The sequence below is a fragment of the Emydura macquarii genome, unplaced genomic scaffold (assembly GCF_026122565.2).
Source record: "Emydura macquarii macquarii isolate MOO-44397 ecotype Brisbane River unplaced genomic scaffold, CSIRO-AGI_Emac_v2 contig_2935, whole genome shotgun sequence".
Lineage (NCBI taxonomy): Eukaryota > Metazoa > Chordata > Testudines > Chelidae > Emydura > Emydura macquarii.
Window position 1 is genome coordinate 374,582 of NW_027133072.1, and position 15,483 is coordinate 390,064.

General features: G+C 43.1%; 1 protein-coding gene across 1 annotated transcript in view; it reads right to left on the reverse strand.

The window, feature by feature from the left end:
- LOC137167545 (zinc finger protein 271-like) overlaps nucleotides 1-15,483 on the reverse strand; it is a 65,948-nt gene that overhangs the window by 3,585 nt on the left and 46,880 nt on the right. The window contains exon 6 of the mRNA XM_067569761.1: nucleotides 9,729-10,555. Within this exon, the coding sequence (XP_067425862.1) occupies nucleotides 9,729-10,555 (827 nt within the window). The remainder of the gene's footprint in view (nucleotides 1-9,728; nucleotides 10,556-15,483) is intronic.

Below are 15,483 nucleotides of genomic sequence, written 5' to 3' on the forward strand. Positions count from 1 at the left end.
TACACACAGCGCTCCACGCGCTGCCGCCAGAGTACACGGATCTCGTGGCAGCGCGTGACACCAGGACATCTCGCGGCGTTGTACTCTCTGGCGGCAGCGCGCACTGCCATATACAGCCCACGGGCCGGATGTTTGACACCCCTGCCATAAGCACTTTACACACCCGGCTCTCACTGAAAAGCTGTTTTGAGAAGAGGGATTTCAGCTCCTAGATCATTTACATGCATCTGAAAATTCTACAGAGAAACGCAGCACAGGCCCAGACCCACCCACCAGGGCTAAACCCACTGAGGCATTTTAACAACAGAGGCTCTAAACCAAGCCTAAAAAAGAGCAGAATCAAAGGAGCTGCTCTGGGGAATCCCCCTGACACTATTCCCAGGGCAGCACAATCCCCCAGTAGCAGGAGGGGACCAGAGAGGGGCAGGAACTGGCCTTTCCTCTCCCTGCTCCTCAGCTGGTCCCAGGACAGTCGGTTTGCCCCGGCTGCTGCGGGAAATGGAGCTGGGCAGGGCTGGGAGCCTGGAACCTCCCTCCCCGCTTATTGCTCCTGCTGCCCCTTCCAGCCTCTCCCTGTGTCCCTCCTTCCCCCTCTCCACATCCCTCGGGCTGGGAGACTCGGTCCCTGGCCCGTTCGCGCTCCCGGGGCTGGATCGGCCCCTGCAGGCGCTAAGGGGTCAGAGCCTGGCTGTGTCCGTGCGTGGGGGCAGCAGCTCCGGAACCCGCAGACACCCGGGAGCAGAGATGGGGCGAGGAGGGGCCGTTTGTGCAGAGTCACTTTCCTGCCCGGCCTCGGGTCTCTCCCCTCACCTGCAGCCTGCGGCTCGGGAGCTGGTGTCGGCAGAGCCCGGGGCTGCCCCAGGGGCTGGTTCCAACTAGCGGAGAAAGTCCCCCGGGCTGGGCACAGACAGAGCGGCGTCAATGAAGGTGTCTCCCCAACCCAGACCCTACTGGGGTCAGCAGCAGCTGAGCCCGAAGTTTCACCCCCAGATCACACAATAGAGGAGGGGAGGGACTCGGGAGCAGGGACTGGCTGGGAGGCTGTAGCAGCAGCGTTTGACCCAGGAAGTTCAACCCCCATCTACTGAGCAGGAGGGAGAACACTCCAACAGTCTTCTCTCTTAGCAAAAAGCAACTTGCAAGCTGTCTAGCATCACAGTGTTAACCCCCTATCTACCGACAGTAGCCAGAACCCTTCTCTTCTTCCTGAAAAGGGACCATCCAGACTCAGAGTGAATAAACCAAAGACAGAGTTATTTTGTTGTCTCAGCAGGAACAGTCCCCAGCCCTGGTAAAATTACCCTCCCAGAGAGGGGGTCCTGGACTGGAGTCTTCTCATTCATAAATTAAAAGGTCAGAAGGGATCATTGTGGTCATCTAGTCTGACCTCCTGTATAACACAGGCCAGAGAACATTCCGAAAATAATTCCTAGAGCAGATCCCTTAGAAAAACATCCAATTTTGATTTTAAAATTGCCAGAGAATCCACCACAACTCTTGGCAAATTGTTCCAGTGGTTAATTACCTTCACTGTTAAAATTGTACATCTTATTTCCAGTCTGAATGTCTAGTTTCAACTTCCAGCCATTGGATTGTGTTACATCCGTCTCTACTAGATTGAAGAGCTCATGATCAAATATTTGTTCTCCATGTATGTACTTGTCAACTGTAATTAAGTCACCCCTTAACCGTCTCTTTGTTAAGTTAACTTAAGCTATCTCTGGCCTATGCTTGAGTCTACCACTATATAAAGCCATGTCTGTACTACAAATTTCTGTCTATGCAAGTTATGTCAGCATACAGCCACCAAAGTTTATACATCACTTGGGCATGTGTATACTTGGCTGCTTGTGTTTGCACTGCATGTACTCGCCTGGAGTGTTTGTATCATTGAAAACTGTGGTGCATCATGGGTAGATATCCCAGTGTGCTATGAGCTGTGTGAGTGCAGTGCACGTGAGGAAATTTTCACAGTGTTGTAGACTGGAGTATAATTGAGGAGGTTTTGTTACTTTTTTTGTGGGGACAGGAACCATGCTTATTTCATATGACACTGACTTTCACTGGTTAATTGACACCTCGGGAATACTCAGGAAGCACAGCTCCCCCCCCCCCACATACACTTGGCTGGGGTGATGGTGAGGAAACTGAATTCACACACACAGATGATTATTTCTTCTGTGGGGCCAGCAGGCCTCAGATCAGCAGACACGGTTCTATGCACCTGGGCTCCTGCTTCCAGCACAACAGAGCAACATCCTATGTACAGTCAAGTCAGCAGGGAGGAAGTTGGGGTGGGGGAAGAGAGGGGGGCAGGACAGAATGGGCAAGGTAGCATGGGACTCAGTCACTCATTTTAAAATTGAATTGTGCAGAGATCTTTGGGAGTTAGGAGTCAAGTTCCTAGAATCCAACTTTCTCCATCCCATAATTATGTGCCTTTTTTAAAAGATCCCACAAACCCATGCTGCATTTTTTGCTGTCTCCAATCTCTGACAGAAGCCTGGAGCCTGCAGAAGTCTGCAGTCTTCTCATGAACATAGCAAACACAGGATGCATGATCCTCCTGTATTTTCAGATCCACAGGAAGTACCGCAACAAGTGGGGATGTGACAATTTTTTGGAGGACATTTTGCAAAGGGACATAGTGGAAAACAATTCAAGATTGTTGATGGCATTATGGAGCAGCTGCAGGTGGTGGAGACCTGCTTCTGGGCCCAAGAAATGAGCACTGACTGCTGGATCACGTCATTATGCAGCTTTGGGATGACGAACTGATGGCTGTAGAACTTTCATGTGTGAAAGGCCACATCCCTGGATCTGTGTGCTGAGCGCACCCCAGCCCTCCAGTACCTGGACACCAGAATGAGAGCTGCATTGACCAGACAAGATAGTGATGAGTGCACCGTGGAAGCTTGCAATGCTAGATCACTCCTGGTCAGGAGGTGCTCATTTTGGAGCAAGAAAATCCACAATCAGGGCCATTGGCATGCAAATGTGCAGGGCCATTAATAATCTCCTGCTACACAGGACTGTGGCTCAGGGCAATGTGCAGGACATAGTGGATGAATTTGCAGCAATGGGGTTCTCGAACTGCCATGGAGCAATAGATGACATGCATATTCCTATTTTGATACCAGACCACCTTGCCACAGAGTACATCAACAGAAAGGGCTACTTTTCTACGGTTACTCAAGTGTGGGTCGATCACCAGAGTTGCTTCAATGACATCAACGTTGGCTTGTCAGGGAAGATGCATGATGCTCACATCTTCAAGAACACAGGATTGTTCAGCAAGCTGCAAGCAGGAACATTCAATCCTGACCACTGGTGATATTAAAATGCCAGTAGTGATCATGGGGGACCCAGCCTACCTCTTGTTGTTTAGGCTCAGGAAGCTGAACACTGGACATCTTGACAGCACCAGGGAAAAATTAAATTGTGGACACCAAATCTGGACACAGTATTCCAGCAGCAACTATAAAGTCCACATGTAGAGGTAATATAACCTCTCTTTTCCTACTTGCAAGTGCCCTGTTTATGTGTCCCAGGATTGCATTAGATCTTTTGGCCACATCCATTTGATGATGATTTCCTGTTTACAATTACAGTTTGAAAGCTATAATTTAGCCAATTTTGAATGTGTGCCATGTTAATTTTATGTTCTTGGTTTTTAATCAAATGTTGTGCTGTACCAAATCAAATGCCTTACAGCAGTCTAAGTATATTACATCGCTATTACCTTAATCAACCAAACCTGTAATCTCATAAAAAACGTTATCAAATTAGTTTGACATGATCTATTTTCCACACACCCTTGTTTATTTACATTAACTACATTACCCTCCTTTAATTCTTTATTAATTGAGTCCCAAATCAGCCACTCCATTATCTTGCTCAGGATTGATGTCAGACTCACATGCCTATAATTACCCCAGTCAACCCATTTACCCTCTTTAAATATTGAAACAACATTAGCTTTCTTCTAGGGTCCTTAAACTTCCTCAGTGTAAGACCTACTGAAAAATGACATTAATGGTCCAGAGACCTTCTCAGCTAGTTCTTTTAAAATTCTTGGTTGCAAGTTATCCAGACCTGCTGATATAAAAATATCTAATTTTAGTAGCTGTTGCTGAAAATCCTCCTGAGATATTACTGGAATGGAAAGAGTATCATCATATGATACGACTACATCCTCTGCTTCCCCCACCCCAATATAGAACATAAATATTTACTGAAAACTTCTGATTTTCTGCCTTATGATTGATAAATCTACCATTTCCATCTAGCTATAGACCAAAACCATTGTCAGGATTCTTTCTGTTCCTCATATACTTAAAAGCCTTCTTATTGTTTTTAACTCTGCTGGCCATAGATTTTTCCTTGTGTCCCTTGTCTTCCCTTATCAATTTTCCAAAATTCTTAGCTTCTGATTTATATTTATTATCATCAGCTTCCTCTTTCTTCCATTTGCTTAAATATATATATATTGTTTTTTATTTTTTAAAGTTGCCTTCACTTTCAGTTTAGATTGGGTCAGTTTCTTTGATCTTCTCCCTTGATTGTGGGATTATGGCTTTTGGGGCATCTAGTCAAGTGTTCTTAAATAATTCCCAATTATCATTCACATTTTTTTGATTAAATTCTTTCTCCCTCCTGATCTGGCTCATAATTTTTTTTCAACCTTATGAAAGTGGCCTTTTTAAAGCACCAAGTGTATATATCACTGGTGTGGGCATTATTCAGTTTGCACATTATAAATATGATCAAGCCATAATTACTTGTATCTAAACTACTGTTAATTTTTAGTTCTATGCTCAGTTCCATTTTTCTGTCAAGACGAGGCCTAGTAAAGAATGTAGCTTGCAACATTTTTTGAATTAGAAAATTGTCATCTATAATATTTAAAAATTCAAAGGATGTTTCATTACTTGCAGCCTGAGACCTTCAGCATATGTAACTGAAATTGAAGTCCCTCATGAACATGCAGGGGTTTTCCCCACACATACACCTTTTTCTTCCCTGACACATTATAGATAGGTGCACCCAAGCAGCCCACCATGGTAGCATTTAATTTCAGAAAGGGGAACTACACAAAAATGAGGACATTAGTTAAACAGAAATTAAAAGGTACAGTGCCAAAAGTGAAATCCCTGAAAGCTGCACAGAAACTTTGTAAAGACACCAGAATAGGAAGTCAGTTTAAATGTATACCCCAAATTAAGAAACATAGTAAGAGGACTCAAAAAGTGCCACTGTGGCTAAACAACAAAGTAAAAGAAGCAGTTGGAGGCAAAAAGGCATCCTTTAAAAAGTGGAAGTTAGATCATATTGAGGAAAATAGAAAGGAGCATAAAGTCTGAAAAGTGAATTGTAAAAATATAATTAGGAAGGCAAAAAAAAAATTGAAGAATAGCTAGCCAAAAACTCAAAAAGTAATAGCAAAAAAAAGTTAAGTATATCTGAGGCAGGAAGCCTGCTAAACAGCCAGTGGGGCCACTGCACTATCGAGATGCTAAAGGATCACTCAAGGAAGATAAGGCCATTCCGGAAAAACTAAATGAATTCTTTGCATCGGTCTTCATGGCTGAGGATGTGATGGAGATTCCTATACCTGAGCCATTCTTTTTAGGTGACAAATCTGAGGAACTGTCTCAGATTGAAGTGTCATTAAAGGAGGTTTTGGAACAAATTGATAAATTAACATTAATAAGTCACTAGGACTAGATGGTATCCACTCAAGATTTCTGAAGGAACACAAATGTGAAATTGCAAAACTACTAACTGTGGTATGTAACCTATCATTTAAATCAACTTCTGTACCAGATGACTGGAGGATAGCTAATGTGATGCCAATTTTTTAAAAAGTCTCCAGAGGCTATCCCAGCAATTACAAATCGGTAAGCCTAACTTCAGTACCAGGAAAGTGGTTGAAACTATAGTAAAGAACAGAATTATCAGACAGATAGATTAATATGATTTGTTGGGGAAGAGTCAAAGGGAAATCATGCCTCACCAATCTACTAGAATTTTTGAGGGGGTCAACAAGCATGTGGACAAGAGTAATCCAGTGGATATAGTGAATTTAGATTTTCAAAAAGACTTTGACAAGATCTCTCACCAAAGGTTCTAAAGCAAAGTAATCAGTCATGGGTGTGACACTAGCTGGATTAGGAGGACCCCTGAGATGTATTCAGGAGCTCTGATTATTCCCTTCTACACCAATCTCGTGTTGGGGGTGTCACACTGGCTGGATTGGGGGTGGGGCATTTATTATATTTTTTAACATCAATATGTCAGAATCATAGTAATTCATGTGAGATATGCCATGTCAGGTACTGTTAGCAAGGCTGTAATGTGCTAAATAAGATGATAATGTTTATGTTCATGTGTTATATGTGTAATGGAAGTTATGGATATGTTTGTATCTATATTTCAGACAGGATGGCTGCAGCACAAGCACCTGTTTAATGGCCCATTAAGGAAACTCACAGGTAAAATGGGCCCAGAGGGAGAAGCCAGGGATACACCGGGTGAGTCACGAGGACTTACTCATGTGACTCTGGACTCCATCTGATTCCTGTAAATTTCCACAAGCAGCATGGCAAAGGCCAAAGGACATAAAAGGCAGCTGCACCACATCCATTTTGTCTTCAGTCTTCACTCACCGGCCTTCACCTAGCTCTGGATCAACTCATCTACAACTGAATTGAACTGAAGCTGTGAAACAAAGGACTGAGACCCATCCAGATACTGGATGTACACCAGAGGGACTATACAAGCCTGCAAACTCCACAATTCTTCTAGAAACCTGATATATTTGGACTTTCAAATCATGTGTATGTATCTGATTGCTTTAATTATTTAACACCCCTCTTACAGTTTGTTTCTTTCCTTTTATAATAAACCTTTAGTTTTAGTTACTAAAGAATTGGCTGGCAGCATATATTTTGGGTAAGATCTAAACTTATATTGATCTGGTACTGTGGCTGACCCTTTGGAGCCAGGAGAACCTTTTTGGTAAAGATCATAGAGTTTTAAATAACTGATCCCTTTACTGGACCTAGTGGCTGATTTGGAGCCAGAGACTGGAATGCAGTAAAGGAGGCTGTGTATATTTTTATTTTGGCTTCTTGATAACCAGTTTGGGGAATCAGAAGCACTGTTTGTGACTGGTTGGGAAGTCTGACTTCAGTGTCACCCCTCCCAGTGTTGGGAGAATCTGCTCTCCTTTTACAGCCTGCCCTGACCTTGGCATTTTCAGGTGGCTACCCTAAGCACGGATGGGTCACAATGGGATATGAAGGAAGGTCCTTTTCTGGATCAGTAACTGGTTAAAATATAGGAAACAAAGAGTAGGAATAAATGGTAAATTGTGGTGTCCCCCAGGGGTCTGTACTAGGAGGAGTACTGTTCAACATATTCATAAATGATCTGGAAAAAGGGGTAAACAGTGAGGTGGCAACATTTGCAGATGATACAAAACTACTCAAGATAGTTAAGTCCAAAGCAGACTGTGAAGAGTTACACAAGGATCTCACAAAACTGGGTGACTGGGCAACAAAATGGCAGATGAAATACAAATTGATAAATGCAAAATAATGCACATTGGAAAACATAATCCTAACTAAACATATAAAATGATGGGGTCTAAATTAGCTGTTACCACTCAAGAAAGAGATCTTGGAGTCATTGTGGATAATTTCATCATTGCTGCCATGGAGACTACTACTTTGGCAGTAACTACTTGTGCTGCTTCTGAGTTCCTTTTGCATCCTGAGGTTCTGCCACCACTGCCATTCATCCCTGTTCCGCAGCGCTATCCCATCCCTCCAGTCAGTGCTAGCTGGCAGAGACCTCAAGCGGTGCTCCCCTGAGGAAGCTCATGTAGAAGTAACGGCTCTGTTTCATTCTTCTCCTCCAGCCATATTGCCATGGCTGTCTGCCAGCCCATCTGAAGCTGTCCAGCTGCATAGCTGCCAATACACACAGAGCAGCCTGGTTGTATTAGTGAATGTCAGGACCATGGCCTCAGCAGTATCTTCCTCATGCTGCCTTACAACAGTTTGAAAATGGCACTGGCTAGGGGAAAAATAACCAAAACAGATGAATTGTGGGCTGCCAGAAGAGGAATCCTGGGAGTTTGTTAGTTTGACCCCAAGTCTCAATAGGTTGCGGTAGGCATCCCACAATGCACCATGAAAAAAAAATCCCACAATGCAGAGAGCCCAGTGGTGGAACATTGCATCCTGGGATATCTGCTCAGAATGCTGCATGGTTATTTTGACCAAAATGGGCAGAGCTGTGTGGATGCAACAATTTGGAATGGAAGTAGCTAAAACTGGCATGAACAAAGAGGAGTAGACACACTCTTTCCTTTAGTTATACTGCTATAATTAGAGCAGAAAAACATACACCAGAAAAATCTTTCCCATGCAGACATGGCCTAACACCAATGACTCCATCAGCCTCAAATTCAAATTAAACAAAGTGGATTCCCTTTTTAACCCTATTCCTGTAATTATGCTGCATTCTTTTTTCACCTGTCCTTAGCACCAGTTCATACAAACAGCAGATTAATGGAATCTTTTAATATTAACTTTTCTCCCCCACCCCAAACTCCAACGGACAGGTATTTTTAGAGTACAGAGAATTACCTTGTGTATTTAAACTGTCCTGACTCTGAAATGAACTTTGATTTTTGTGTGTTTTAAGTACCTGTATTTAAAACAAAAGAAACAACAAACTAATGACAGTGGAACTATGGTATATTTAATGGACCTGGTTTCTAAATGTACAAGGGATAATTACTCAGCCTTGCAGAGTAGGAACAAGTAACTGGGTTGTGGAGATCACCTACTCATTATGGGGGTTCTGTAGTGGATATTTGTATCAAAAAGGAGACCTGCAGACCCATGACAGTGTAAGTATGTAACTGTACTGGCAGATATCAGTAACTCAGTCATCTAGCTTAACCTTCTAGATCTATGAATTCATAGATCATATGAATTCATACAGAGAATAAAAAGCAGAACCCAAGTGTAATTACAGCTCTAGATTATACAGCATAAAATAAACCCTTAAAGAGACTTTCCAGGAGACCCCATTTCACCCCTTGAAGACCAATTTTCACACTCTCCAGATACAGCACTCTGAGCATTTGAGAAACTGGAACAGACCTTGTTCCTTCTTGTTCAAAGCAAGAAAACCACAATTAAGCCATCACCCTGACTCAGTGCTCAGAGCCCAGACTAGGATGTTTTGAATTTGAGTCCAACATGGCTCCTGTATCAATTTCATTAATAAAACACCATGAAGAATAAATCCGAAGTCACAACTGTAAGATAAAGATTGTTCTAGGTTTCTGGCAAGAAACTTAAATGTTGGCACTGAAGAGGGGACATTCAGAGCTTCCTTGAGAAGTGATAATCAAGTTCCATCATAACATCTCAGCCTCTTGCTCTATATGACTCCCTTCCAGGAAGGTGGTTTCATTCTCTGCTTTAATAGCTGTTGTGTGTCCTTGTTACATGGCCACCCCAGCCTGGCCTCACCCTCTGAAAGTCATGGGAATCGGCAAAGGTGTTATCCACATGGCTCATCCCTAGCAGGGACACTTCTAGGGTTTGTGTTATGTGGATTCTCTGATATGAATTAAGGTCTGCACTGAAACTTACCCTCATAGCACTTTTAGGGTTTCTCTTCTGTGTGTTTTCTTTGATGTTTACTGAGATCTGAGCTGTATCGGAAGCTTTTCCCACAGGTCATGCATTTATAAGGTCTCTCGCCTGTGTGGATTCTTTGATGTGCAATAAGGTTTGAGCGCCAACCAAAGCTTTTCCCGCACTCAGAACATTCACAGGGTTTTTCTCCCGTGTGAGTTATCTGGTGTGAATTCAGGTGTGAGCGCTGACCAAAGCTCTTCCCACAGTCGGGACAGTTGTGGGGCTTTTCTCCTGTGTGGGTTCTCTGATGTTTAATAAGGTTCCACTTCTGATTGAAGCTTTTCTCACATTGGTGGCATTTATAGGAGCTCTCACCTATGTGGGTTCTTTGATGTGAAATAAGGTGTGAGCTCTGGCGGAAGCTTTTCCCACATAAGGAGCATGTATGTGGCTTCACTCCTGTGTGGCTTCTCTGATGTGTAATAAGGTACCAGCTCCGACTGAAGCTTTTCCCGCACTCGGGACATTTATAGGGCTTCTCTGCTGTGTGAATTCTTTCATGTCTAATAACAGATGAGCTGCGTTTGAAGCTTTTCCCGCACTCGGGACACTTATAGGGTCTCTCTCCTATGTGGATTCCCTGATGTGCAATGAGGTGTGAGCGGAGTCTGAAGCTTTTCCCACACTCACTGCAGATGTAGGGTTTTTCTCCCAGATGGTTTCTCTGATGTTTTGTGAGGTCTGAGCTGAGACTAAAGCTTTCCCCACATTCACTGCATGTGTAGAATTTCTCTTCTGTATGGATTCTGTAATGTGCAATAAGGTTTCCACGCTGGCTGAAGCATTTCTCACAGTCAGGGCACTTGTATGGCTTTTCTCCAGTATGGATTCTCTGGTGCGTAGTTAGAACGGATCTCCACGGGAAGCTTCTCCCACAGTCATTGCACATGTAGGGTCCCTCTCCAGTGGGGATTGTCTGTCGAACAGTTTCTTTGATTTTCTTGACCCCTGTGCTCCTCTGAGAGGATTTACCCTGTATCTCCTCTGGCTGGTTTCCCTGCTGTTTTTCTGGCTTGCTCTCATTCTCATGGGCTTCTTGCTGCACAGGACTCTTAGAAAAGCTCCTTTCAGTTCTTCCTGATATCACCCTGTGCGGTTTCACTTGCTCAGGACGTTCTGGCTGAGGATTCTCTTCCTTGTTCTCACTCACTATCCCATCACCTGCTGGGACAGAGAGAGCATCCAGACAGGAACAATTAAGAATATTGAAGGTAGGGAACCAACCAAAATAATTGATTGGAGCGATTGAAATATTAGGAGCTGAATCCACCAAACCTTTGTAGGTGAGAGGCCTCAATATTATAGCAAAATATTAATAAATTTTAGTATAATGTCACTAAACTTTCCTGTGCTTTTACTGAAGCTTAAAATGTATTTATCATTGCTTTCATACATGTGATACTTGCAGAAAAGTACCTCACATGCATATATTTCTGTTTATTTGATTACGTGAAAAATTCAAGCTAACCAAAGGAATCTCAGGAGGCTTCTACCTTATCTCCCAAAGACAAACAAATGTCAGGAAAGAAACATAGTTTTATGGCTAAGGAAAGTCTATTACCTCCTAGTGTGTTTACACAGACTATAGAATGAAGCTATATAACTTCTATTGCACCTTAACATTCAATGCTGGTTTTTTTATACTATGCTTTGAAAGATGTATACAAGTGTTAGGTATTGTGATTCCTACTTTGTATAGAATATTTGTTAAGAGTCTGTAATTACAATATCCTGTAAATGGTATGTTGTAAATCTAGGAACCATTTGGTCAAAAAGCAACCAAACCTATTAGAGTGTTTCATGAAGAAACAGGACACATCCCCCTTGGATAAGATGCCAGTGTGGTATAGATATGATCTTTATCTCAAGAAAATGGATTTTGTTAGGTATTTTTGTTTGAGAAAAAGTCCTAGATGTGAAAAACCATGTGAAGGGTTTTTTTAAGAGAAAACCTCAAAAAGAAGTAATGATTAAGATGTGCAATCAGAGCTATAAACCAAGTCATAAAAGTGAGCCTTTTAGCCATCGTCTTTGCAAAGAAAAACTGTAGTTAAACTCATACAAAGATTTCAAGAAATATCCATACAGAAATTAATTTTTTTTTTCTAAACACACTAACATGTTCATTCTTTAAACCTGGAGAAAATTTATAGTGGGAAATATTTTACAGAAGATTTTGGTTACTTCCAACTCATGTTTCCACTTTAAAAGTTTGTTGTTTCTCAATTTCTTAAGAGAGATGTAGATTTGCAAATATTTTATATCTATATGAAAAGATTCATATAATTGCCTGATATCATTGTTGTATGAGTAGTAAGATGTCTTATGTACAAATATAGCAAAGTAATTTGATGCTTATGTACTGTGGCAAGGGAGACCTATTCGGCCCCATGGGTCTTGCGCTTCCTTCAGCTACACTGGTGGTGTGGCGGGGGGGGGGAGGAGGAGGAGGAGGAGGCCGGTCCCGCTCTCTACCCCAGACCCTGAACCAGGCACCTTGCAAGGAGTAGCCTCAAACTGCTTAGTTTATGAGCTACTGCTTAGTTCGTGAGCTACTATCTTCCCTGGGTCGCTTGTCTGTGGCCCCCCTGCTTGCAGTCCACTTCCTGGAATCGGGGAGAAGGGTTTTCCCCCTTCCTCGAGTCTCTCCATCCAGTTGTTTGAGCAGCGGGGTCCTCCTTCAGTCCTTTGGGCCTGAGCCCCTCCCTATCTCCCATACCTTGGTGCTGTGGCAGCAACAGTACTAGTTCCAAGTTTTGTAGTAGCTCTACTCCGCTCTGCTCCTTCGCCCAACTCCCTTTCAGCTGCCTGTCTGCCTGAAACAGAGGCTTTTATCTGCTGTGGCAAGCTCCTTAATTGGCTTCAGGTGACCTAACTGACCTGACTGTATTACCCAGGGAACAGGGATTTGTTAAGCCTGGGGCTGATATATATCACATCCAGGAACCATCTCTACACGCTCATGCTCCACACCCTTCATTTCCTTGCCCTCGTGTCCCACACAGACACCAAATGGCGGGACCTAATAGCACCTGCGGAGGGCGAGGACCCCTGGTGGACCAGCCTCTACTCCACCCTGACCCTGCAGCCCGCCGGGGACATCAGTTGGCGGCTCCCTCATGGAGCCGTGAGCACGGGTATGTACCTGGCGTGGTTCACCCCTTGCCCCGATACCTGCCCCTTTTGCAGCACGAGGGAGACCTTGGTGCACATTTATCTGGAGTGCGCCAGGTTGCAGCCCCTGTTCCGGCTCCTCCAGAACCTCCTGCTGAGGTTCTGGCTGCACTTTTCCCCACACTTGTTTTTATATGCACACCCTGTCCGTGGCCCCACAAAATCATGGGATCTCCTCATCAACTTCCTCCTAGCCCTGGCCAAAGTGGCCATCTATAACACCATGGAGAGGAGGTTGGGTGGGGGCACCCTGTGACTGTGGGTCCCATTTCCATTCCTCCATCCGTTCACGCATCTGGGCAGAGTTCCTCTGGGCAGCGTCCGCTGGCTCCCTTGACACCTTCCGGGAGCAGTGGGTGCTGTCCGGGGTTCTCTGCTCAGTGTCCCGTTCCGGTTCCCTCCGTTTGATCCTTTGACCGTCCCTGTTTTTTCATTAGTTGTCCCACAAAATCAGTTGAGTCCTGGGTCCAGTGGCTCCTCCCCTTAGGCTGGGGGAAGGGCCTTTAGCAGTGGGCAGGTGCAAGGAACTCAAATAGTAGCACCCTCCTTTAGTCATCAGGCCTGGCCCTGTCACAGTACAAACATAGCAAAGTAATTTGATGTTACTAATTTTACTAATGTAAAAAGCCATTTAAGCATCAGTTACTTATATTCATGGGGAATTAATTAATTAATTACTGGCAGTGGACATGCAAACTCTTACTCAATTCTGGAAGACAAAGCTGTTATAAGAGTCAATCACTGTTAAATCATTTAAGCTAAAGGCTTTGTAAGAGTCATTTAATTGAAAAAGACTGTTTTGAGAACTAAAAATCTTTATATAAAGAACAGGAGTGTTTGAACTTTTTGAAAATAGAATATTATTTCCTGTCAAACTCTAATAAAATTGAAAGAATATCTCAGAAAATGGATTGAATAAAAAGAAAGTTTCAAACATAACTTTTAAAGTTATCAGATGCTTTCCTGCCACAAGGACAAAGGCAATATAAGAAATGTTGCATACTCATTAGGCTGATTGCATATTCAGGAGCTGAAGGTGTCCCCTAAGCCAACCCCGAAGGCATGGAGCCAGTGAAAGAGTGACTGCAACTAACTTTGAATATAAACAAGCCTGAAACAAGTTTTTCTATTATTTCATGGAAATAGGAAGGAGTACAAAAAAATACTGAAATGAGCAAAACTCTCTGCTACCCTGCTTAGACAGGAAGCACTCCACAACTCATCCTGACCCTCTCTCGAAACAAGTTGCCACAGACAACTAAGAAAAATAGAGAAGATTCAAGAAGAAACCAACCCCAGGAAAATCTCCCCAAGACTTCCACATGGATTGGTGAGAGAAAGTCAGCTAAGATGCCAGGGGATTAGATTTGAAATTGCTGTAATGATTTTATTGGGATATGAAAATGCTGCTGTAACTTAAAATATGAATAGTTTCTCCTGTTAATCACCAAGTGGTTAGGCCATGTATTCCTGGAGACAGAAGGATGTAATCTCTTTTAAAAGATCTCCACAGAAAAACATACAGCAGAGAGTATAATGGAAGTAACCAGTTCATCATTTAAGTTTGGTCATTTGTGTTGTTTTGTTTAATGCTTTCTTTTCTTTAATAATAAAATAGCCATAGTTAATCATTGTAATTATTTGACTTGATCTTAATCGTGGTGTCCCCTAAGATATTTTCACCCCTTTTGACCCGAGTGTCTAATCAAAGTTTGGGACCCTGTGGGTGTTCCAGTTAGGAGTAGAAATTGGTGATAGTCAGGTATTTCTTTGATGCAGTTTTGTTTATTTACAAATAATGTACAAAGACCTGTCTGTCTGAATGCAGAGGGAATCAAATAGCAGGAAACAGTTTCTTTTGCTCACAGCACCAAGAGCACACTTTTTTAGCTTGCACTCCTGACCCAAAAATCTCTTCTTGGGTTTCTTTCAGGTTCAACCACTGTTGATCCTCTCAGGGTATGTCTACACTACAGCGGAACAGCTACAGCCGGGTAGCTATGCCACTGTAGTGTAGATGCTTCCTACATCAACAAGAAGGGTTTTTTCTCTCAATGTAGGTAATTCACCTCTCCAAGTGGTGGTAGGGTTAGGGTCAGAATTGATGGAAGAATTCTTCTACAGTGAAGAGTAGGTCAACCTAGCTACATCACACAGGGCATGACATTTTCCTCACCCCTGAGTGATATAGCTAGGTTGACCTAAGTTTTAGGTGTAAACCAGGCCTCAGTCTGCTCTTGTCTGACATCAGTTTCTGTGTTATCTCTCTTCCCACACACATACACCTACCCAAAACAATACTCAGCCAGAAACTCCTGGTTAGGCTCACACACACCTTTTGCCTTAGATAGGGCTTATGCTTACAGTTATGTTGACCAAAGCGTGAGTTCAGATCTACCAATCTCAATGGAGTTTTAACTCCTATAACAAGGTTTCACCCAGCTCAGAACAGTATGTCAAAGAACCCCTGTGATTAAAGATAGTGGGAACCACATCACTTAGTTGGCAGAAGAGAAACAATTAGAAAGAGCCAGCCTGCCATTGCTTGTTTATCTACACTATATATTTTTAGTAATTTTTCAAA